The following is a 25,961-nucleotide window of genomic DNA, read 5'->3' as shown; positions in this document are numbered from 1 at the left end:
TGGGGCCAGGCTGACTTTCTACTTACTCATAGATCTTGGGCGTATTTCTATTTTTTTTTAAGGTACCCCGGCCGGAGGTTGAACCCGGAACCTTGTATGTGGGAAGCTGGCACTCAACCACTGAGCTACCTCTGCTCCCCCAAGTTGGTTTTTTCATTTGTTTGTTGTTTGTTTTTGTTTTTAGGAGGCACTGGAAATTGAACCTAGGACCTTATATGTGGGAAATAGGCACTCAAGAGCTTGAGCTACATCTGCTCCCCAGTCCTGAATTTCTTTATCTCTAAAATGGAAATAATTATTTCTGAAAATTAGAAGAGCTAGTGCATGTAAATTGTCTGGCATTTAAGAAGCACTTGATAAATGTCAAATATATTATTATTAAAGGATAAACAAAAGCGGGTTTTTCCAATGGTGTCTGGTGTGTGACTGAGGTCAGGTTCTCGAAGGGGCAAGTAGAGGGGCAGATTTAGTTAGGCTTTAAAGGGTATTTTACTTCAGTTCTGCAAATGTTGATTTTGTGCTGGGTTAATTTCTGTGCGGAGGGGCTGGCATGAAAACAGGCTGAGCTCTCAGTTGGGCATTTCCTTTTTATGCTCTACCTGGTCGCTACAAGTTGCTTAATGAATATTAATGAGTCAGTATTAATAAATGCTAACCTGAGAGCACTGTAGAGCGGTAACCTCTGACTTTCATCCTGTCTGCCTGTTTTCTAGGGTTTTGATAGAGACAATTATGGTTGTAAGATCCACTTTTATTGACTAAGGAAAGGGACAAAATTAGAAAAATGAAAGGCTGGGGTGCACTGGACTGTGCTGTTTTTTAAAACGTTAAGTTCGTTCCAGGCACAGTGCCAGCTGCTTTCCTGGTGCTGCTCCTTCAGTCACTGCAAGAGCCGGTGCGGAAGTTCTTTCAGCTCCAGTTTACTGAGCAGCAGAGTTCGGAGCCCGCGTCCAGCACTGGGGCCTAACCCACCGACAGCTGCGTCTGTCTGCTCACTCCCTGAGTGCCTGCCTGGCAGGCCCAGGCCTGGCTCTCACGCTTGCAGCCCGCTGAGGAGGCCAACGAGGAAACAGGCACTCAGAGTGCCACGTCCCAGTGCACAGGACATGGGGTCATTCCAGGAGAGGGAGCAGCCTCTGCAAAGGTCCGGGTCAGAGGGCAACAAGGCACCTCTGGGGAACTGCCAGGAGCTCCCTCCAGTGTCAAGTGCAGTACAAACATTAAAGCACAGGGTGCTGCGGGGCCCCTGCCTGGGGAGAGTCAGGTTGAGCAGAGTTTATCTGAAGGTTTGCTCCATCAGAGGTTTTCTGTCATTTCCTATGATTTTATTATTTCCAGTAATAACCTGATTACAGGTCACGAAAGAGGAATGGGACTCAAAGCTTCCCAGCGTTGTTCCATGTTCCTGTGCCCCAACACAAGCGGATGCAGCTCAGTGGTTGAGCGCCTGCTTCCCACCTACAAGATCCTGGGTTCAATCCCCAGTGCCGCCTAAAATACAAACAAATATAAACAAAGGAAGGACCAGCTCTCACTGGCTCGCTGCTTGGCCTGGCCCAGGATTCCATGGCTGCATCCCTGTCCTTCTGCTTGGCCAGGCAGAGGGCTGGCAGCAGTTCATTTCAGCCTCCTGGCACAAGCTCCCGACTTTAAACGCAAGCCTGGCTCCTGTCCTCTCCCTCCACCGTGGGCAGATCTTCAATTCCTGTCACCTTGCGGGAGACAAAAGTCTGGGCTTTCGAACCTGAGACTCCATTGGGCTGTGGCTTCCGCCTTGCTAAGTGCTTTCTATTTCAGTTCCGTTTCTGATCCATGAAAACATTCATTTATTTATCTTTTTGAGAATGGTTATGTCTTTTTGTTTTTTTTCTTTCTGTATTTTAGTTGTATTAGGGTTCTCCAGGGAAACAGAACTGAGAGGATATATATGTATATACATATGTAAATATTAAAGAGATTTATTATGGGAATTTGCTCATATGAATTCTGTGGGGCAGGCTGCAAGTTGGGAGCATGGTGGTGATGTTGAATTCTCCAGGAGAAGATGTTTGACTGAAGTAGAGATAGAAATTACTCTTTCTGACTGCTGAAATCCTCAGTTTGGCATTTAAGGCCCCATCTTGATTGGATGAGAGTCTTCTCATTGCAGAAGGCTGTCTCCTTTGTTGAGTGTAGATGTAATGAAAAATAGAAGCAATCAATGACTAATGATTTAAACCCATGAAATACTCTCCCAGTAACAATCAGGCCAATACTTGCCTGGTCAAACCACTGGATACCATAACCTAGCTAAGCTGACACATGAAATTAACCATCACAGTTTATGAACTGTAAAGGGAGTGGATTAAAGTGTCACTTTACAGCACCAACTTCAGCAGAAACATTTTTCAATTTACCTCTCCAGCATTATCCCTCACCACCCCTCCCTCTACAATTTATAATTCTAGCCATAATGAACGGCTTTCAGTTTCTGGAGGTTCAATAAATGACTTGCCATCCCTCTTTCCCTACCCCCGACAAGTTTGGATGAAATAAGACATAGAAGACAGTCAAGTGGAGTTTGAAGTTACCACCACAAATAAGCTAATAAAGAACCAGGTTCTAGATCTATCACCCAAAAGGGCTTAGCACGCTCTGCACATCCCCACGCCCACACAATCTAGCCAAAGGGGATAGCAGGGCCTGCAGATCCAAGATCATTGTCTCCACTTCTTTGGGGCAGAAAGGGAAAAAGAGAATGACTCTTCAGTGCTAGGAACCTTTTACTAGATTAGCTCCATCCTGTCAAGAACTATGAGCCAATGAATGTAATGCTTCTCACCATCAGATAACTCACTCCTGAGCTTGCAGAAGAGGGGTGGTGGGCGAAGGCAGGAATGACACACCAGTGGAAATCCCTCCTCAAAGACACATGGGCCAGGGAAGAGAGTTTCCTCCAACACATCCAACTCTTTCTCCTTCCTCCAAGTCTTTTCACAGGCTCTTTTCTCCATCTGGAATATTCTTCCTACTGCTCTTCACCTGCCAACACCTACTCATCCTGATGCCTATAATAAAAATAAAAGTATCTACTTAATCCCAATTATGTCTGAAGCACCATCCCACACATTATCTCATTTAACCCTCATAACAACTTCATGAGATATATAGGTAGATGGCAGAGGTAGGCTTATCATGCAGGTAAATGACAAAGACAGGAGGCAGTCCCGGTTTCTCAGTTCCAGAGCCCTTGTTCTTTTCATGATTGCTGCTGCTTCCCACATTTTATTCATCTTTGGGTGCCTGGCACACAACTTAGTACCTGACAGAGAGTAGGTGCTCAATAATATTTAATGAATGACCGAATCAGTGAAACTTATTCTCAAGTTAGCTGCCTTGAATGCATTAAAAACAACCTTAATATGAGGATTCATAAAGAATACTTAACCTCTTCTGGCATCAGATTCCTCTTTATAAAGGTGAATATGAGCATCTATTTTGAGGATTTCTGTAGGGGACGGTAGGGTTGATACACCTCTACTTAGTCAAAGAAAAAAAAGGACTTTTGTCCAGCCCTTTCAGTTTTAGATCTTTTCCTACTGGCTACACAAGAAGACTGTTGTTCTTTCCTTGTTCTCCCTACTTTTGTCCCTGGCCCAGGCTTTTTGGCCACCTGAGTGGGTTCCTTTTGGACCTTGAGTCTTTACCCTTGTAAAACTACCAGTACTTCACATAAAACTGGCAGTCATAGCACCTCTGTGCACAGATACACGGTGTATTAGTCAAGATTTGTTAGATTGCAAGTCATAAAAACCAGTTCCAACTGAAAAATGAATTTATAGGCTTGGGTAGCTGAGATGTTGAAAGCATGAACTAGCTATACACATGGCTGGATTCAGAGCAGAACAGATTTACTAGAGGCCTAATGAAAATTTATTTTTAAGAGCAAATGTTTTATTTTTAAAGACGCTTTAGATTACATAAATGCTATAGAATATATAGGGGCATTCCCATATAAATTTAAATTTCACCAATGAAATTTAAAGCCACTGGACCTCTCATTGCTTGCCCTATCTAAGGCACTGGGAGAGGCCCTTGTAATGTGTTTACATGATCATACCTTTTTCTAAAATTTGCAAAAGTCAGATATTTTAACCACAGTTGGTTACGATTGTGGTCTCTTTTGCACTTTGACTTTCCATTAATCACCTTCCTTCATGGGACAGGTGGTACTGGAGTGGCCTCTGGCATTCTTAAGAAATATTCACTTGTATTTGAATTTGGTTTTATTTAAACAAAATACACTTTTGTAACTTATTTTGTATATATAGTCCTGTATTCTTTTTCTTGAACAGGGTCCCCCAAATTCCATAAGTTTCAGGTCCTGCAAAATCAGGACCCACCCCTGCACTAAGGGCTCAAGTGGGTACTTTCTCTCCCAGTGCCCTAGCTCTTTTTCTGTTTGCTTCATTTTGAGGCAAGCTTCCTTACAGGGCAAAGAGGGCCTCTGGCAAGTCTAAGGTTTCTGCCTGCTCAGGCATGGTAATTCCAGGGAAAAGGGAGAACATTTTCCTATTGGTTCAAGCAAATGAGGGCTCTGATTGGCTTGACTTGGGTCATGTGCCTTTTCTGAACCAAACCTTATGGCAAGGGAAATGCAGTGTTCTGATGAGTGAGGCCTAAGTCATTAGCCGTCCCAGAATCCAGGGAGTGGATAGGAGGAGTAAGTGCTGTGGTGTGGGTTGAGTAAGTCTTCCCAACCTGGATCCATAGACAAAGATTCAGGAAGAAAATATTTTCCAAAGGGATGCTGGATGGACAAAAATCTCACATTTCCAACTCAGGCACTACCATCAATAACAACCCATTATTTTGTTTAAAACTAACAAGTGTTTAAAGCATTTTATCAGCAATAGGTCATTTGATCCTTAAACAGTACTATAAAATAGGCAGAGAATATGATATGTTTTGGAAGGTAGGAAACTCAGTAAGGGAAAGAACTGGTTGGAGTCTGTATCTTTTCACTCTTACTAATAGTGCTGAATTAGGGGGAATGCCGGATTCCTCCAGGTTCTTGGCTATGCTGCATAAAAGAATTTAAGAACATGCTGGGTTAGTTAGGTCAGGAAAAAGAATGTACTGAGAACTGGGAGAAAAGAACAGTTTATTGAGAACTGGGAGAAATGCACAGGATTACATACTGAGGTACTGATGTGGGCTCCTCTAGGCAGAGAGGGCGTTTGGGGTTGAAAGCTGCTTTATTTAGGCCGCTCTTCATTCCTCCCCTTCTTAGTGCTGCTGTCCTGACTGGTTGCCGCACCTGTGAGCCTCTCATCGGCCAGTGAGGAGCCTCCCCTTGGCCAGTGAGGAGCCTCCCCTTGACCCTGGAAAGTGTTCCAAGGACATGGGTGCCTCTTACATACACTTGAACAGTCCTATTTTATTAATGGCTTTAAAGAAGTAAAACATTTGCCTGAAATAACAGAGCGCTGCCAGTGAAAGCAAGAACATCATCCAGGCCTTCTGATTGCAAAAATGTATTTATGATAGTCATTTTGAGCCCATTTTACTGGCAATGTAGGTAATAGTTACTGCTCCACCATTTTCACGTTCCCAGTTCAAGAGTACCGGGCAACTGGAGCGAGGCCATTAGAAGAGTAAAGCAGGCAAGGGTTCTGAGTAAGTGGTAGGAAAAAGCGGGTATGGGTGCCTGTGCATAGCCTGCTCCCTAGGGTGGAACACTCTTTCCCTGGTGAATTAAAGGCTCGTCTCAGGTGACACCCGTCCCAGGAACGTTCCCTGACACTCCCAACCCCCTCCCTCCTCTCTCACGCCCTTGAGTGTTCCCGTGGGCCCCAGAGCTCTATTCCAACAGCATGGCCTCACTCTTGTAACTTGCAGTGCTCATCGACCTCTCCACACCAGACCGCAAGCTCACTAAGCATAAGGAATACAGTTTTGCTCTCTAGTACACCGCAGAGGGCGTGTCACACAGTAGGCCTGTGATCAATGTCTTTTATAAGCAAAGGAGCCTCCAGGACTTTTGCTGAGAGAGGCAGTGGAAGTATTGTGGCTTTGCTGACTGTCCATGGAACTGACTTGAGAGATTCTTCAGCTTCTTCCTGGCCTCTGAGGAAAAAAACTTCACAAAGGAAAGCAAAAGAGGAGCAAGCCGAGCCCAAACCTGGTTAGTTTTCCCTACACACTCAGTGGTCATGTCTGGTAATTTCTCCTGACACATCTTCATTGGATAGTTTGGGAAGCAGTTGAAACTAAAAAGAACAGGTTATGTAAATAAACCAAAAGCCTCTTTTGTTTTTTTTTGCATGCTAGCTGAATTTTTTTCCCCTCTAGCACATGACTTCAGTTTCACTTAAAACAGAGCTAGGAGATGTGTATATATGCATGTATATGCATAAAATTGGAACAATAACGGAAAAGTCAACATGAGCGAACAAGTAAATTTTACATTTTAATATATGAGCAGATTCCAGGAATGGTCCTGTAAATTTGAAATCTGTAAGAGTACAGTTTGTTTTGTTAGTACTTTAATAATTTGAATTTTCCAAAATATTAGCTTAATGGATTTATTAAAAAGAAAATCACCACCCATTTGCTGCTTTGAAATCTTGTCTATACTTTGATCAAAGCATAACTACTCTTTGAAAATGGAATGATCTTTTTAGACTCTGGAATGAAATCCTGTCTGTTGTATACACATTAACAGTTCATAATTTATTTTCTGCTTTCTGCTGATTACCCTCAGATGGATCCCAGCCTGTATTTTCCCCTTGATATAACTGACTCCATCTATTTGAGATCTGACCACAACCTTCTCTAATACGTTTCTTTAAAATTATTTAATTATAAAAGTCATACATACAGAACATATGGGGAAAAAATCAGATGTGATACTGACATCCTAACACAACAGCTGTAATCACTTAAAAAATCCCCTTTCAGTCTTTTTACATGCATATTTTATATACGTGTAATTTTAGTTTTTGAATAAATTTTGCAACTTCTTTTTAAAAAATAGTACTGATTCTTTTAAAACTCATTTGAGAGAGACCTAGTCTTTAGAAAAGATAAACTGTAGTTTCTGATGATGTTGTAGGATTGGTAATAAAATAACATGGAAAATAATGACCTCAACAGTAGGAAACGAGTGTTTCTTTTCCTTTGGCTTGCAGATAGCCTTGGAATTACAGACTTGGTCATAAAATTTTATAAAAACACACTGGGAAGGGAGGGAGTTTCCTACATCTAGTTTTCATCAATGTCCAACACAAATCTCACTTTGGTATGGGCACTCCTACTGCTGGGTGAACTCCTGAAAGTGCCCTTAACATTTTAATGTCTTTATTTGGTCAGTTAAGGCCAAAGGACAATGACTTCTTCTGTGAAATGGTAGGTATCTGGGAACTATTTCCAGGGCAGCCTGGAATGCAGTTATGAATCCCGTCAACGAACATGTAGCTTTTGTTTGATATTTAACGCAAGGCTGATTTATTCCCTGCCACTTAAAAGGGCCTCCTCTCCAATGCCCCGTCATCAGTAAGGCAGTGTAAAGGGAATGACAACTAATCTTTATATTGGAATAAAACATAATCAGAAAGTAAATCCGACGAAGACAGTATATATATCGCAAAACATTTTTTGGGACCTAATCATAGTAGGGTTCTTTTCAAAACAACGGGTAACAGAATTAACTCAGGTTGTTTTTAAGCCTGAGTTTAACCAGGCTTAAAAAACATCGTTCTATTTTGGGGTTTTAGCACCCCGTTTATATACCTATTACAGTTTTCATGGGTTGGGGCTGAGGAATGTGGAGGAGACGACAGGGGAATGTCTTCCGGAAACTGAACCACAAGGAGGCTTGTGTCAGATGCTAAACAGGTATAGATGTCTTAGGAAGGGCAAGGTCACCATTTTATTTTTAACAGACTTGGGCACAAGGCTGGTGCTCAAGATACAGGACTCGAGCCTGCGGTCACCACCAACGTGAACACGGGACGCGGGTTGGACATTTAAGACCCCTGTTGAACCCTTCGGACTGACAGTCTCCAGTTGAAGACAGGCCTTCCACAGAGCAAGAGTCACCTTCCCCGTCGGAACCCGTTAATTCCAGGAACCCTCAAAATACCTTCTGACCTGCGCCCCACCCCCTCAAGCCCCTCGTCCAAACGCCAGCTCAATCCAAAGAACTGGCGAACCTCCGCCTCTGGGCATCGGCCGCGGTCGGCGCGGTGCGCGGACGCCCTGCCCCCCTCGCGCGCCGGGACGCCGGCGGGGAGCCCCTGGGGCGCGGGCGGTGGGCCCCGGGACGCGGGCGCGCGGGCGGCGGCGCGAGGCCGGAGCGCGGCCGGCGGAGGGGGCGGGGCGGCGGGCCGGGCGTGCGCGCGCACCTCCCCCGGCGCCCGGGGACGCACGCTCGCGAGTCGCGGCTCGCAGGCCCGCCCGCACCTCCCCGCCTCCCTCCGCCGGGCCCCCTCCCCAGCCCCGGGTGCCTTTCCGGCGTTCGCCCAACGGATGTGGGCCCAGCGGTCGCCGTGCGCTCCCCCGGCCTAGGCGGCGGGGACGAGCCCCGGGCCCAGCCCCGCGCCGCGGCCACGCTACCTCTCCCGGGTCGCCGCCACAGCCGCGCGCTGCCGGAGGCCCTGCCGGCGGCCGGCGGCGGGGGGACGCCCCGACCTCCGCTCGCCTGAGGCGCGGCTGCTCCCGGGCGCCCAGGGCCGGGCGAGGAATGAGCAGGCGCCTGCCCCGGGCTTCCGGACGCGGGGCCCGCGGTGGCTGCTTCCCACGCCGCGGGGCCGCGGGGGCTCGGTCAGTGCGGGGGGGCCGGCGGCGGCCCCGCGTGGGGAGCCGGCGCGGGGGCTAGCTCCGGCAGCCGCCGGGAGGAGGAGGAGGAGGAGGAGGGGCCGGCGGAGGGCGGCCCTCCCAGCGCCGGGACCGCTCAGTGGCCGCGGGAGGAGGAAGTTACGCGCGCTGACAGACCCGGGTAGCAGCATCGGCGGCGGCGGCGGCGGCTCGAGGGCTCCGGGGTGCTGGACCTGCTCGCCCTTGGCGCCGGCCGTCGAGTGCGCGGCGTCGGAGCCCCCCGCGCGCGGGGCCTGCGAGGGGCGTCGGGCCCGCGTGAGAGCAGACCCTTCTGCTCCCCCGCCGCCGCCCCGGCGTGCCTGCGAGGCGGGAGCCCCTCCGTGCTGGCGGACTCCCGAGGAGACCCTTAGTTTTTCCTGCTCCCAAGGGGAAGAGGTTCTGGCCCAGGAGCGGCCCAGGAGACCAGGGGAGCCTCCTTGTCCAGCCCCCAGCTGGGAGCGCGTTCGAACCCCTCGCGGGGGAGCGGGAATGGAAGACCCCACCTGCCTTCTCCCCCGCAGTGTGCCTGCCTGATCCCTCCCTGGGAATGAGGAGACCTGCAGGAACCCGGGCAAGTACGGGCAGCCAGATGGAGAAGATACCCCGGGACCGAGTCTAGCGGTCTTTGCCGGGGGCCGCGCAAGTTTCTGCGTGCAGCGGGGCTAGCGGGAAGGAGGTGCCTTCTCGAACAGCCCCGCAGGCCGTTGAGGGGAGAGAAATCGAGTTTGGCCGTTTTCGCCGAGACTTTGAAGACTGTTCAATGTATCGTACGTTCGATATAAGATGAGAACTTCATAAAGTCCATCATCCAAGAGCGTGAACGATGACTACCCCAGCCCTGCTGCCCCTGTCTGGACGTCGGATTCCGCCTTTGAACCTGGGGCCGCCCTCCTTCCCGCATCACAGGGCTACCTTGCGACTTTCGGAGAAGTTTATCCTTCTCCTTATTCTAAGTGCCTTCATCACGCTGTGTTTTGGGGCATTCTTCTTCCTTCCAGACTCTTCAAAACACAAACGCTTTGATCTGGGTTTGGAAGATGTGCTAATCCCTCATGTAGATGCCGGCAAAATGTCTAAAATTCCCGGAGTCTTCCTGATCCACGGGCCCGATGAACATAGACACAGGTTTGTTTATTTCGGAAATTCGGGTATTTAGCATTTGGGGGAGCATGGTACAGTTCATTGCATCAAATCTTTGCCATGTTTTCTCTCTCTCTCTCTTTTTTTTTTTTTTGCAGTAAGCTGTAATTTTCCCTAAGAGTTGTGTTGTTCTTTCAAAACTGGATGGATAGAACTAGAGAATGGACTCCGAGAGCCCCATCTAAAGCTCTTTGGCTTTATGTGAGAGAAACATGAGCCCAGATATGTTGTTCCTAATGTGGACCGTCAACAATGGAGTTTTGAAAAATTAACCCAAGGAAATAGCGACAATTGCTCGTCATCATTTAGAGAACGTGTTGCACTCAGTGATTGTGTCACTATGCAAAATCAGTTCATTCCTGACGGCCCCTTGTTGTCTCCGAAGGCCCCCTCATTCTGTGGCTTGTATTTAAAGCTTAGTAGTGACCCATAGCTTATTAGGAAGACAAACATAGGTAGAACATACCTGTTATTTCTTGACATGCGAAAATATTCTGATTTTTGCTACTTTCAGGGGTTGTGCTGGTGCTCCATATGGAATCAGATAAGGTCAGGATATCATTGAATCTTAAGTCATTTTACTTTGTGAGTCCTGAAGACAAGATTTCGTTCTTTTTTTTTTTAATCTAATTTTCCTCATCAATTTTTTTTAAACATAATCAGAGATGGACAGTGTCAAGTAAACTATTAGATAAATTTGTCCAATTAAAGGTTTCGCATTCTTTCTGATTTGGCCCTTAAGAGTTTCCCATACTTTCTGATCACCAAATCTAAGGTGACCTCTTAGGAAAATATAGCCAAATTAGAATAAAATGGGAGCTCTAGTTATCCCTTGAAGTCATCCATTTTTTTTTTTTAATTCAAAAGGAGAGTTTGGGAAACTAGTTTACTTTTCCCAAATCTGCATTCTTTTTTTAACCTGTTAAGTCTTTCCTGTTTACCCTACTTTTTAAAATAACTGAATATGTGAAAAAAAAAGTCATAGGCTCAAACTCGGTTTTCAGCGGACATTAGATTTAACCTTTTATCATAAGGACAGGGTATTGATGCATGCATATAAAAATAACCCTTGTAAATTAGCAATTTATTATATGACAAATTCTTAATTTTTAAAAAAAGCTTAGGCTCAAATGTTAGTCTAAGTTAAATACTTGGGACAACAATGCATTGTTGTAATAAAAACTGGTGTTTCCTTTTTCTCAACCTAGTTAATTCATTCCTTGCTTGATGGCTCTGACTTTTGGCAGAACCTGAAGGAGTAGTTACTTCTAAAATTGTTTCATACCATTTTTCTGTAATTTTGAATTTTGTTAATTTGGAATTTCTGCCATCTTTCGTCTTTTGCATTTGTTACCTTTATTTTGCCCTTGCTTCTTGTGACTTAGAAAGGAAAAAAATACTGATGTGTGTATTATTTTAGGCTGGCTTTAGAGTGGTTTGACAGCAGCCATTAATTAGCATTATAGTAATTGTCATATATTAGAGTTTCCTTTATATTTTAAATACCGTTTAAAAGTAAAAAAAAAAAATATGTATATATGGCCTCATTCTAGTTTAAAACATTTACCTAGAAAAACTTTTAGTTACACTGAGTTAAAACAAAATATGAATGGAAATACAGATATATGCATTTCATTCATATTTTTAAGAGCCTACTTAAATTGCTTAAATAAAAATTCTTAAATTTATAAAGCCTGTCAATATATATATGCATGTTTAACCTTGATATCCCAAACTGAAATAAAAATTCTTACATTTATAAAGCCTGTCAATATATATATGCATGTTTAATCTTGATATCCCAAACTGAATTTGGAAAGTGAGAGACTGGGAAAGTAGTTCTGATAGCAAGCGATGGTGCATGAGTCAAATTTGAGTTTTGGGTAATGAGTTTGGATAGCAAGAGATGTATGTGAGAAATGTATTCGAATCTATTTGATTCCTGAGTTTTGGAAAGGAAGAATTCAAATAGCATGTGGGTAGTGAGGGATCCTGAACTATCTGTGCGTTATTTCTGAGATTATAGTAGTAATTTTTAAAATATCTCATTAGTATCTGATTTTTCTATTGTTACCTTATCTGAAAACCTAGTCTGCAGTGATAATTCTTCCACTTTGAACAATGACATTTTAACTTTAAGATCATTCAAAATGTGAAAGTTTGGAAAAACAAAACATCAAATTAATATATAAATATTATTTAAAATAATTCAGAAAGGTAGTTTTACAGACTTAGTTGGTACTGAGGCCATCCTTTTTGGATGTGCACCAAAAACTGTTTTTTTTAAAAATTGGAAAGTAAAAGTTGGCAATTTATTTTGATTTTGTTTGTGTGGGGAGGGGTACAGAATGTGGAGGGATTAGGATTGACTTTAACTGTTAAGTAATGGGAAATAAATCATGGCCATTATTTCTTCTTATTCAAGTATAAGAAATACTAAATTGGCTCTTTTTATTAATGAGTTTAGCAGTTACATGCTTCAGATCTGAAGGAAGACGATAGGGATTCATACTTTGTCACTGAATTAGATGTATGACAAGTTACACATGTGACTGTTAGAGCTTGCACAAGTTTTTAAACTCTGTGCCTAGGTTTCTTCCTCTGTATGACAATGGCACCTACTTATAGGTTGTTGTATTGAATGAGATAATGGGTGCAAAGCTCTAAACATAGTTCCAAGCATTTAGTAAATGTCCAATAAATGTTAGCTGTTATTACTGTTAATAACAATAATTGTAATTTTAATTGAATCTACTTTAAGTGGTGTAAATGTTTCTGAAAAGTTAGATACAGATTTATGAATCTTTTAAAAGTATGTTAGAACCTTATTGTCTAAAGGAACAGTTTATAAACCACAGTAGTTAGCAATAGGTGTGTATTGCATGCCTACTGTGTGTTGGATTCTGCCTTTGTGGAATTTCCCATTTAGGGGGAAGACAGACATTATATAAACGGTTTATTTTGGAAGTGTGATGAGTATTGTGAAGTACCCAGTGCTGTCAGAGCACATGTTGGGAATTGAATCATGTCCCCCACAAAAGGCATGTTCAGGTCCCAACTCTTGAGAGTGTGAACCCATTTGTAAGTAGGATCTTTGAGGGTGTTATTAATTAATATGTGTTCAAGTTGTCAGAGGGTGGGCCTTAATCCACTCTGTCTGAGGACCTTGTAAGCAAATGAAATTGGACATAGACGAGGAAGCCATGGAAGAAGCAAGAATGTAGATGCCAGTGGAACCCAGAAGAGAAAGGAGAAGGTGCTGCCATGTGCATTACTATGTGACAGAAAAGCCAGGGACCAAGGATCGCAGAGAGCCAGCCCCAGAATGCCATGTTTTTGAGGGAGAAAGCATTTCCTCGGTCATACCTCAATTGCTGACTTCGAACCTCAAAACTTTGGGCCAATAAATTCCCATTGTTTAAGCCAACCCCATTTTATTATATTTGCTTTAGCAGCTGGAAGATTAATGTGGTATTTGGGAGGGCATCACTGAGGAAGAGATGGCTCACAAATTTAGAATGAATAGGAGATGGCTATACTAAGTGGAGATGTTGGGAAAAGTAGTCAGAGCAGAGGAAACTTGTGAGAGCCCTAAGGCAGAAGAAAACTTGGCATCATTGAGAACCGAAGAAATGTTTGCTATGGTTGGTGTAGAGAATACTAGTGTGAGGCAAGAAGAGTTTAGGTGAAGGTATTAGATAAGGGTCAGAAATACACTTTTTTTTTTGGTCTCCAGCTTGTTGCCAGCATTCACAAATCAGGAGATTTCAGGATATTTGATCACTTTTGATAAAAATTAAAGGATATGGCAACACACAAGTCTGTATTTTCAGGTGACAACACGCAGCTGGAACCTGGCAGTGACTGCTCCCTTTAGAGCCCAAGTATGTGCTCTTTATTTTATGCCAGTCACTTAAGGTGCTACGTAATTTAACTTGTTTGTTGTTGAGTTTGGAATCTCAAGGCATAATCCTCGAGAGTTTGTACACCATGCTAAGTATTTTGAGTTCTGGTCTATGAAATGTTTATTTTCTCTTATCTTTTACTATTTCTTTGGACTTTCTTACTGAAAACTGAAACTCATAGTCTCAATATTCTTTCCAAAATATTAACGAGACTTAAGTAGATTGTATAGTCTCCATAACATGTAGTTTAAGATTAGATTTTACTTTCTATCTTTACTAGTTGTTATAAATCTGTACTTGAATTATTTTGAGTGATTTGCATTTACTTTTATTTCCTAGTAGTATTTTCTGATCATCAGTGTATCTGTTAACAGCTGAGATAGTCTGATTCTACATGTAGACTTAGTCCCTTATATCTCCTGTCTTTTAGGTAGGCTTTGTCCTATGTACTTTTATCTTTCCCATGTATTATCTGTGATTGCATATTTACAATGTTTTACAATTAGTTATATTTATCAGTTTCTCCTGATAAAATATGGGCTTTTTGAGGACAAATTACTATCTTTTATTAATCTTTGTATTCCTGGTGCTTGAAGTATATTCTGTCCTTAATAAAAGTATGCCTATTAAATACGTGGTGTTTATGGCAAGGTGACAAATTCCATAAGAGAAGGTATAAATGAAATGCAAGAAAGTATTGGGGAATAAGGTGAAAAAGTAGGAGAAGTGATGTCTTACTTTAAGAGGAGGAAGCAGTGTTTAATAAAGGCCCTTTGCAAAAATTAATTAAAAAATTAAGTAATAATTTGAATTGGCCCTACCTAGTATATATTTGTTCATATAAATGTATCTAAAGTATTTTCCATATCCTTACATTGAATTACTCCTTCTTTAGGAAGAAAGGAGAAAAACAGTAGACTGATAAGTGTTTCTATATATATGATTTTTTTAATCATCACATCAAATCTGTAATACAGGTATTACTAGTCTCAGTTTCACTGGTATGGGTATTGTAAACGTTAGATCATGCCTCAAGTTGGAAAATTGGTACCACAGAAGCTAGGATCTACTTGAAATCAATAGATGGCAAACTGTTAATTTATAACAATATATTTTAAATTATACAAATGTTATGTTCACTGTTTGAAAAGTATAAAAATATTTAACTTAGGTTTTGGGGTGACTTACACATTCCTGGGATTTGAAAGTTATTTGACTACTTTCATTTTCTATGATAATGCAAATTCTGTGTCAATTTATTTTGGGGGAGCGGGTGTAGCTCAGTGGTTGAGTGCCTGCTGCTTACGTTCTAGATCCCAGGTTCAATCCCTGGTACCCCTTTGAAAAAAAAAAGACAAAAAAGAACTTATTTTGATTTGTATTGAATATTTGCTGGAACTTTTTTCTCTTAGGCTATGGTGGTAATGAAGTCTGGGCTGGAGAGTGTTAAATTGCTTTTTTTAGCTTAATTTCAAGTTCAAAAAATAAAATAACAGACAAAAGGCAGCTTAACAAATATGGGAGCACTGCTTTAAGAAAATCCTATCCAGGTACATTTATCTTATTTAATCCTAAAAACAAACTTAATTGTTTCTCCAGCATTCTGAGAGGTGAATAAATGAGCACAGGTTGGTTAAATGACATGAGCAAGATCTTCTTGTTAATGAAGAAAATGAAAAAAAAAAACAAAACTTGATCATAGTCACATCTCATAAAGCTAAATCCCACAAATTTTTTTATCCTTACCATTGATATAGGACCTTTTTTGCCTTCGCTATAAAAATATTACACTGTTATTGTTAACTGTAGTTTGTACATTACATTAGTTGTATTTTTCCCATGTATCACCATGATTGGGTTTTAGGGTTTATCATAAAAGTAAAAGTTTCATCAGAGGGCATTAATTCCAGTGATTTCTCTTGTAATTTTATGTTCATGCTCTAGAAGGAAGGCATCATTATATGTTTAAAAGAACATGAGGACTGGTGACATCACCAAGATGGTAGAGTGAGTTGCTCCAGGATTCTTTCCCCAACAGAAATTCTAAACAAGCAAAACAAGAGGAACCATCTCTCTCAGAGCTTTGGAAAAACAGTTAAAGGGTGGCAGTTAATTTCGTAAGAGCCTGATCAGGACAAAGGCAACCTAAAAATGGTGGAAAAATCTCATGGTGCTGTTGCTGGCCCTTCTGTTCCCCCTTCCTGGTTTGATGTAGAGCCATCCACAGGGAGCCTGGTAACCTATGTGCTCATACTCGGGAGCATGTATGTCAGTACCAGTCTGTCTAGTGGTAGCTGAAGGACTGATACAGGGCACCTGTTGCAGGCTCGCCATTTTAGAACTTGCCCAGTATGTAAAAATGGTCTGTAGAGTTGATAATACACTGTATGAAAGTGATCAAATTGCAGGTGCCTTGGGCAGAGGATTACTGGTTTTAAGACATATAGGATAGCACCTGGGACTGGGAGGAAAGACTATGTCTTAGGGGAAAAGAAGACATTTCTGATACATGTCAGTGGGAGAATTCCTACGGGCCTGTGCACATGCCCAGGACAAGATGTGTGCCGGAAAGACTGTGAGGGTCCTATGCTTTTTTTGCTTTGAATTATTTTTTGGACACATTGTTAGGATGGCTAAGCTCTGAAGGAGAGCATTTGCACAGTGCTCTGTTATTGGGATTGGTGTTTTCTTTTTTTTTTTTTGTTAGCTCCTGGCATTCAGGGAAAATTCAGTCATAATTCTAGCTGGATACAAGCAAAGGAATAGAGACTTCAATGACTAAATTCCAGAGCGAACACATCAAGTACTAAGAAAGTCCACTGAACAACAAAAGAGTGTAAGATGTGCAAAGAAATAGGAAATGATGGCTCATGCAAAGGAGCAAGAAGAAGTGTTAAAAACCATCAATGAGGAAGACCAGATTTGGATATACCAGACAGAGACTTGATAAAAATTGTCTTATATATGCTCAGATTGCTAAAGAACCATATGGATAAAGAAGGAAATCAGGGTGCCAATGTCTCATCAGAAACCATGGAGGCAAAAAAGCAGTGGCACAACTTATTTAAAGTGCTGAAAGCAAAATATAAAAAAAGTGGTCAACAGAGAATTCTGGGAACCTCTTTTTTTAAATTTTTAAAAATTTCTCTACCCACCCCCCCCAGTTGTCTGCTCTCTGTGTCCACCTGCTATGCGTTCTTTTTTTTTTTGCTATGCGTTCTTCTGTGACAATTTCTATCCTTATCAGCGGCACCGGGAATCTGTGTCTCTCTTTGTTGCATCATCTTGTTGTGTCAGCTCTCTGTGTGTGCGGTGCCATTCTTGGTCAGGCTGCACTTTCTTTTGCGCTGGGCGGCTCTCCTGACGGGGCGCACTCCTTGCGCGTAGGGCTCCCCTACACGGGGGACACTTCTGCGTGGCACGGCACTCTTTGCGCGCATCAGCACTGCGCATGGGCCAGCTCCACACGGGTCAAGGAGGCCTGGGGTGTGAACTGCAGACCTCTCATGTGGTAGGCATTGGGCCAAGTCTGCTTCCCTTATATTTTTTAATGTAACATTTTGTGTGATATATGTATCTTTTAAAAAAAGATTATAAATGAAGTCTATTTCATCTAAAAAAAATTCTGTATCTGGCAAAACAGTCTTTGAAAAGTGAGGTAGAGATTAAGACATTCCCAAATAAACAAAAGTTGAGGGAGTTCATCACTACTAGACTGACCCTACAAGAAATGCTAAAAGGAGTTCTTCAGTTTGAAAGGAAATAATGCTGGACAACAAATTGAAACCACATGAAGAAATAAAGATCTCTGGTAAAAGTAGCTTCACGAGTAAATATTGTGTTGTATTTTTGGTTTCTAACTCTACTTTCTAATTCTTACAGGATCTGAAATGCAAATGCCTAAAAAGTGATGATAAATCTATGATATTGGACACAATGTATAAAGATGAAATTTGTGACAAGAAAACAAAGGTAGTAGGATGGAGGAACGTAGTTTGTGGATGGTATTGAAGTTAAGTTGGCATCAAATCAAATGGTGGTGTTACAGCTTTAGGACGTTAAATGTAAGCCCCGTGGTAACCACAAGAAAAATATCTGAAATACATATAGAGAAAGAAATGAGAAGGAATTCTAAGATGTTCTTTACGAAAGATCAACTAAATACAAAAAAAGATGTAATGGAAGAATTGAGGGACAAAAGGTATGATTTACAAAAACCAAAGAGCAAAGAGGGAGTTCTGCATTGTATGTAGTTACATGAAATGTAAATGAATTTAAACTCTCTAGTTAGAAGGCAGAGATGGGCAGAATAGATAAAAAAGCATGACCCAACTGTATTCTCTTTAGCAGAGACTCACTTTAAATTCAAAGACTACAAGTAGGTTGACAGCGAAAGGGTGCAAAAAAGTATTCCATGCAAACAGTAACCAAAAGAGAGCAAGGTTGGCTCTATTGTCAGATGTAAAAGTCTTTATATCAAAAACTGTTAAGAAACAAAGAAGGACACTAAATATTCATAAAAGGGTTAATTCATCAGGAAGATAAAATTATACCTTACATATTATGTATTTATATGTTATAAACATGCACATAACAATAAAACCCCAAATATATTAGAAACGAAGATGGACAGATTTAGAGGGAGAAATAGAAGGTCCTACAGTAAGAGTTGGAGGCTTCAGTATACCACTTCTAATAATATAGTGAACATCTGGACAGAAGATCAATAAGGAAATAGAGGACCTGAATAATTCTATAAATCAGACTTACACATATAGAACACTTCATCCAACAACACTAAAATACATGTTCTCAAGTGCACACAGGCCATTCTTTAGGATACATCATATGTTAGGTCACAAAATAAGCCTCGATAAGTGTTTTTTTTTAATATCAATTTTATTGCTACACATTATTAAAGCATACAGTTCATCCAAAGTGTACAATCTGTGGTATTTGGTATAATCACATAGTTGTGTATTCATCATTTCAGTCATTATCAGAGCATTTTCATTATTTCAGTAATAATAAAAAACAGAGGGAAGCAGACGTGGCTCAACTGATAGAGCGTCCGTCTACCATATGGAGGGTCCAGGGATCAATCTCCAGGGCCTCCTGACCCGTGTGGTAAGCTGGCCCATGCGCAGTGGTGCCGCATGCAAGGAGTGCCGTACCATGCAGGGGCGCCCCTACATAGGGGTGCCCCATGCCCAAGGAGTCTGCCCCATAAGGAGAGCCACCACGTGTGAAAAAAGCCCAGCCCATCCAGGAGTGGTGCTGCACACACGTAGAGCTGATGCAGCAAGATGACGCAACAAAGAGACGCGGTTTCCCAGTGCCCCCGGATAATGCAAACGGACGCAGAAAAACACACGCAGAAAAACACAGGGAATGGACACAGAGCAGGCTTTTGGGGGGTGGGGAGAGGAGAGAAATAAATAAATCTTTAAAAACCAAACAATCAGGAAAATTCTTCACTCACCTCTCAATTTCTCTACATTTCCTCTGCTATTTCTGACAATTCTTTTTTTTTTTTAAAGATTTATTTATTTATTTAATTCCTCCCCTCCCCCGGTTGTCTGTGCTCTGTGTCTATTTGCTGTGTCTTGTTTCTTTGTCCGCTTCTTTGTCGTCAGCGGCACGGGAAGTGTGTGTGGTGCCATTCCTGGGCAGGCTGCACTTTCTTTCACGCTGGGCGGCTCTTCTTACGGGGCGCACTCCTTGCACATGGGGCTTCCCTACATGGGGGACACTCCTGCGTGGCGCGGCACTCCTTGCGCGCATCAGCACTGCACATGGGCGAGCTCCACATGGGTCAAGGAGGCCCGGGGTTTGAACCGCGGACCTCCCATGTGGTAGTCAGACGCCCTAACCACTGGGCCAAGTCCGTTTCCCTCTGACAATTCTTGCACAATTATTTATTAAGCAGTTTTATTGAGATATAGTCACATGGCATACAATCTAAAATATATAACCAGTGGCTTTTAGTATAATCACAATATTGTGCTTTCATCATTACAAAAAGTTTTAGAACTATTTCATTACTCCAAAAAGAAACACTCCACACCTCTTAGCATGCCTTTGATAAGTTTTAAAAGATGAAATCAAACACAGTATCTTCTCCATCCACAGTGGAATGAAAATAGAAATCAATAACAGAGGAACAACTGGAAAAATCACAAATATGTGGAATTTAAACAATATATTAAATAACCTTTGAGTCAAGGAAAAAACCACAAGGGAAATGAGAATACTCAGAACTGAATGAAGTGAAACTACAACACTAAAACTTATGGGATGTAGCAAAGGCCGTGGTTAGAGGAGAACTTACAACTGTAAATGTTTATATTAAGAAAGAAAGGGGGAGCAGAGGTGTCTAGAGTGATTGGGTGCTACCCTCCTATGTGGGAGGCCCTGGGTTCGGTTCCCAGTGCTTCCTAAAAAAAGAAGACGAGCAGAGAATGAGTGCAAAACAACAAGGTAGGGAGAAATAAATAGAAATGAAATAAAAATAATATATATATTTTTAAAAGAAAGGTCTCAAACCAATAACTGAATCTCACATGACTGTGGAGGAACTAGAAAAAGAAGAGCAAACTAAACCCAAAGTGAGAAGGAAAGGAATAATAAAGGTTAAGAGTGGAGATAAAATAGAGAATAGAAAATCAGGGAGAATCAACCAAACCAAAATGTGGTTCTTTTAAAGGATCAAAAAAATTAACAAACTTTTTGCTAGCCTGACAAAAGAAGAGGAGGTAAATAACAAAAATCAGAAATGAAAGGGGAGACATTGCTATCACCCTTAAAGAAATGAAAAATAAAAGGATTGTAGGAGAATACTAGGAACAATTGAATGCCAAAAGTGAGTTAATCTGGATGAAATGGGCATATTCCTAGCAATACACATTACCTAATTGACTCAAAAAGAAATAAATGGTTCTCAGCAGAATAATAGCAAGTAAAGAGATTGAAACAGTAATCACAAACATTCCAGCAAAGAAATGTCCAGCGCCAGATGACACTTGGTGAATTTTATCAAATATTCAAAGAAGAATTAATACAATCTTCAAAGTCTTCCCAAAAAATTGAAGTAAAGGGACCACTTCCTAATTCATTCCATGAGGCCAACATCACCAATATACCAAAGCCATATAAAGATAGCACATGCAGACAAAATTATAGAACAGTATCCTATATAAATATGGATGTAGAAATCCTAAAAAAAAATACTAGCAAATCCAATAGTTTATTAAAAGGATTATTCAACATGACGAAATGTTTTAGGCAGTGATTTTTAGACTCTATACCAAAAGAACAAACAACAAAAAAATAGATAAATTGAATTTCATCAAAATTAAAAGCCTTTGTGCATCAAAGGGCATTATGAAGAAAGTGAAATGACATCCTACAGAATGAGAGAAAATATTTGCATATTGCATGTTGTGTCTTAAGGGTTTAATATCTAGAATATATAAAGAACTCTTAGAACTGAACAACAAAAAGATAAGCAACCCAATTAAAATTGGAGCAATGAATTTAAATAGATGTTTTTCCAAAGAAGATATATACAAATGGCCAAAAATCATATGAAAAGATGTTCAACATTATTTGTCATTAGAGAAATGTAAATCTCCTATGCCATCTCCGAAAGCCACAATGAGATAACCACTTTACTAGAATGGCTATTAATAAAAAAATGGAAAATAAGTTTTGGTGAGGATATGATGAAATAGGAACCAGCTTACATTGTTGGTGGCAATGTAAAATGGTATACCTACTGTGGAAAACAATTTGGTGGCTCCTCAAAAAAAAATGTAGAATTACTACGTGTAGCAGTTTGATATGGTTATGAATTCCAAAAATGGATATTGGATTATGTTTGTAATCCGGTCTGTACCTGGGTGTGATTAAGTTATGGTTAGGGCTTTGATTGGGCCACATCATTAGGGCATTGATAAAAGACATGGCAAATGTGGGTGAACCTTGAAGACATCATGAATGAAATAGATGAGACAGAAAAGGACATACTGTTTTTACTCCACTTAAATGAAAGAATTAGAGTATGCAAATTCATGGAGACAGTAAGGACAGTTTCCCAGGGGTTTAATACATATGGGTGCAGGATCTCTGTTACAGGTGATGGAAAAAAAGTTGGATAATGGATGTTGGTGACGGTAGCACAGCATTTAGAATGAAATTAATGCCACTGAATTGTATGTTTGGGAATGCTTGGTATGGGAAATTTTAAGTCTAATATATGTTACTGCAGTTTAAAAAAACATTGACAATTAAATACAACCCAAGATTCTGTACTAAATATAACAATATTGGAGAAAATGCCCCAAAAGTTATTTCTGGAACAATTGAGGAAATTGAAGTATAGACTGCATTCTTTATATCACTGTTAACTTTCTTGAACTGGGTAACTGTACTTAATGTGGTTACATGAGTGAAGACCCTTGTTCTTAACAAATATATATGGAAGTATTAAATGTTAAAAGAGTAGTATGTATGCAGCCTATTCTAAAATGTTTAGAAAATAAAGCTAGAATGATATAACAAATGTGGAAAAATGTTAAAATTTGGTAAATCTGATATAGAGTACATTGGAGTACATCTTTCTGTTATTTTTCTAGTGTAATTTTGTTTCATATACTTTTAATTTAAAAAAAAAAACTTAGATTACATAAATGTTACATAAAAAATATAGGGGATCCCCATATGCTTTGCTCCCTACCCCTCCCACATTTTCCCACATTAACAACATCCGTAATTAGTGTGGTACATTTGTTACACTTTTTTTTTTTAAGATTTATTTTATTTATTTCTCTCTCCTTCCCCCCCCATCCCCCGCCCCAGTTGTCTGTTCTCTGTGTCCATTTGCTGGGTGTTCTTCTTTGTCTGCTTCTGTTGTTGTCAGTGGCACGGGAATCTGTGTTTCTTTTTGTTGCGTCATCTTGCTGCGTCAACTCTCTGTGTGTGCGGTGCTGTTCCTGGGCAGGCCGCACTTTCTTTCGCGCTGGGCAGCTCTCCTTATGGGGTGCACTCCTTGTGCATGGGGCTCCCCTATGCGGGGGGCACCCCTGCATGGCACAGCGCTCCTTGCGCACATCAGCACTGCACGTGGGCCAGCTCCACACGGGTCAAGGAGGCCCGGGGTTTGAACCTCGGACCTCCCATGTGGTAGGCAGATGCCCTATGCACTGGGCCAAGTCCGCTTCCCTGTTATACTTGATGAACACATTTTTGCACCATTGCCAATATGCGTGGATTGTAGTTTACATTGTAGTTTACACTCTCTCTGCACATTTTTGTAAGTTATGACAAGATATATAATGGCCTGTAGCTGCCATTGCAGTGTCATTCAGGACAATTCCCAAGTCCTGAAAATGCCCCCAAATTATACCTGTTTTTCCCTCTCCCCACAAAATCTCCAGTGGCCACTGTCTCCACATCAATGATAAAAGTTCTTCCATTGTGAGAATCACAATAATTCTATGGTAGAATACCAGTAAGTCTACCCTAGTCCCTAGTTCATTCCCAGTGCTGAGGGTTCTGGGATGGTGATGCCCATTCTGCCTCTAATTGACAGGGGGCTTAGATCCCTGGGGCAGATGGATGGGCCTATCTTGCTTGCATTTACAGACTCTGTTTTTTGAGATGGTCGTTGTCCATCATCATCTCCTTGTTAATTATCCTGGATGAGACCAGTGAACTGGAGAGTAGGTGTTGCAACTCTTTTGAGATTCAGTGCCCAATTGGTGCATGGACAGCCCAAAGATTTAAATCTCTTGAACATATATCTTTCAACTCTAGTACTAACTGTAGGTTGAAATAGAAGGAGCAGAGAGCCGTGTGTAGGAAAACCACAACTGAATCCAATGAATCCAACTTTGTCATACTGGAGAGCATAAATTCCAAAGTAGGACCCACTAGCAGGGCACCAAACTCCTCAGCTGTTTGCCCTTGCTGTAATGTCTGGATGTCTCCAGAGCCCTCAGGAGCCCTGCTGTTTGAGACAGTATTTACTTTGGCAGTCAATGAGATCCTGCTAAGATGTGCGTAAGTGTAACCTCTGGAATGACCTCCCAACTCACTTTAAAGTCTTTTAACCATATAAACTTGTTTGTCTTTAACCTTTCCCCCTTCTGGTGAAGGTCTTTTTCCAGTTGCATTGCTAGTTGGTGCTTGGTAGTAATCCCTAGGTACCAGGGAGACTTATCCCTGGGAGTCATGTCCCACACTGGGGGAAGGTAATGCATTTATGTGCTGAGTTTGGCTTAGAGAAAGGCTCCATTTGAGCAACAAGGAGGCTCTCAGGAAGTAACTCTTAGCCAACCTATAATACTAGGCTAAGTTTCAGTTTCAGGAGTGAAGGTTCATAAGTACAGCATCTTTATCAAGGGCCTGTCAGTGGTCCATCCTCCTGCACTAGTCACTGTGCCTGTACTTGGGAAATTTCTTGCTGTCATTTTAGAGAATGTAGCAGAGCTCCCCAGGATGGGAATTTGATATTCTTTTGGTTATTGTGTGGCTCTCCACCACCATGACAATGCCCCATGAATACGTACACATGTTCATATGCCTTACAGGTTTGCCCCAGCTGAACCTCCTCCCATGCATCCCCATCACTGACACCCTGCACCAGTGCTCCTCCCCTGCCACAGTTGTAAGCCTTCTGTGATCCAAAACTTCTTTAAAAGTGAAGCCAACAAAATAACCAAATATTAATGAGAAAATGAAATAATAATGGTTTTAAAAATAACAAGTAAAATACAAAAATTTAAAAATAAATTTGAAATAAAAAAATAAAGTATAAAATTAAAAAAATAGTTTTTGACGTGTCTTTCATCACTGTTGATATTTTTCTTGTATGTACTGTGACATTTCTTTCATTTATTCCCCTAGAGTCTTATATATTTTCTTTCATTTTGTCTTCAAAAGAAGCTTTAGGTTACAAAGAAGTCACATACAGAATATAGGGGATTCCTATATACCCAATATCCTCTTCCTTTTCCCCTTTCCCCTATTAATAACATTTTACATGTGGATGGTACATTTGTTAAAATTGATGTACAAATATTGAAACGTTGCTACTTATCATGGTCAGTGATTTGAATTATGGTTTACATTTTCGACCATACGCTATAATAAATTTTGATGAATTTAACATGGCCTGTATCCATCATTGCAAGATCATGTAGAGCAATTCCAGCACCCCCAAAATTCCCCTTGTTCCATCTATTCCTCCCTCCCCTTCCCCTTGGGAACCCACTGCAACCACCAAACTTCACTCCTTGAAAAACAAGATCATAGTTAATTGTAACAACACTGAGGGCTTGACATACTGGCCTATCCTCCCCTGTTAGGCACTGCCTATGCTCTTGAGAGACTCCCAGTCTTCTATTTGAGTGCATAGCAGTTTTGGGGCATTCGGGACAGGATGCACCCATGTGAGTGTTCATTTTGTCATAGTATGCTGTATCAGTGGATGGAGACCCACATAATCTTTGTTTCTATATCATGTTTGGAAAAAAAAGTTTAAATAAAAGAACATTGGGGCTCACTGTTAAGAGATTTAGTTTCAGCATTGTTCTTGTTAGAGTGTGTTTAGATAAGCTATTTAACTCTGTGTCTTAGTGTCCTTATTTATAAAATGAAGGAACTGATTAAATCTTGAAAGAGTCCTTACATCTCATGCATATGAAATAGGAATAATTCTGTGAAGTAGGAACTGAAGAGTGTGCAGTAATTTAATGCATGGCATCACAAATACTGTGAAAATAAGAATTAGGAGTGTCATATTTTAATATAAAAGTCAGATTTTAAAATCATTTTTGAAATGACAATTTATGCATACAATTTGAAATTTGTATCAATTTAAAAAATAGAAAATGAAATAGCTGTTTTATTTATTTTTGTTTTTCATAACCATAAAAGTATAATTTATTGAGCATTGTGTATGCCAGTTGGAAGGTAATGGGCATTGTTAAAGAAGTTTTTCCAGTTGAGTGTTTCCAGATGTATTTTTAAGTCCAGTTATCACTATCTAAGACTTTAGGATAGAGTCTATGGAAA

At 41.1% G+C, this 25,961-nt stretch overlaps 1 protein-coding gene and 1 long non-coding RNA gene across 6 annotated transcripts in view; one reads left to right on the top strand and one right to left on the bottom strand.

Moving 5' to 3' along the window:
• Positions 1–1,942: 1,942 nt before the first annotated feature.
• On the bottom strand, positions 1,943–8,283 carry LOC101442585 (uncharacterized). 2 transcript variants are annotated; one of them, XR_188122.5, is made up of 3 exons: positions 5,181–8,138; positions 2,822–3,047; positions 1,943–2,160 (listed from the first exon to the last, which is right to left on the bottom strand). It is a non-coding gene; the product is annotated as an uncharacterized lncRNA (long non-coding RNA). The 2 variants fall into 2 exon arrangements; XR_001118516.4 differs by having other exon boundaries at positions 2,822–8,283.
• A 589-nt stretch (positions 8,284–8,872) lies between these two features.
• Positions 8,873–25,961, top strand: part of MAN1A2 (mannosidase alpha class 1A member 2) — a 254,045-nt gene continuing 236,956 nt past the window's right edge. For 3 of the 4 annotated variants that reach the window (XR_001118517.3, XR_188123.5, XM_071217182.1), the window contains exon 1: positions 8,896–9,963. Coding sequence is in view for 2 of the 4 variants with exons in the window: in XM_071217182.1 (XP_071073283.1) it covers positions 9,662–9,963 (302 nt within the window). In the remaining 2 variants the exon portion in view is untranslated. Of the gene's footprint in view, positions 9,964–25,961 lie in introns of all 4 variants that reach the window. The other variant, XM_004456600.4, reaches the window with a different exon arrangement.

The sequence above is a fragment of the Dasypus novemcinctus genome, chromosome 9, assembly GCF_030445035.2.
Source record: "Dasypus novemcinctus isolate mDasNov1 chromosome 9, mDasNov1.1.hap2, whole genome shotgun sequence".
Taxonomy (NCBI): Eukaryota; Metazoa; Chordata; class Mammalia; order Cingulata; family Dasypodidae; genus Dasypus; species Dasypus novemcinctus.
The sequence above is the reverse complement of the archived record's forward strand: the minus strand, read 5'-3'. Positions and strand labels throughout refer to the sequence as shown.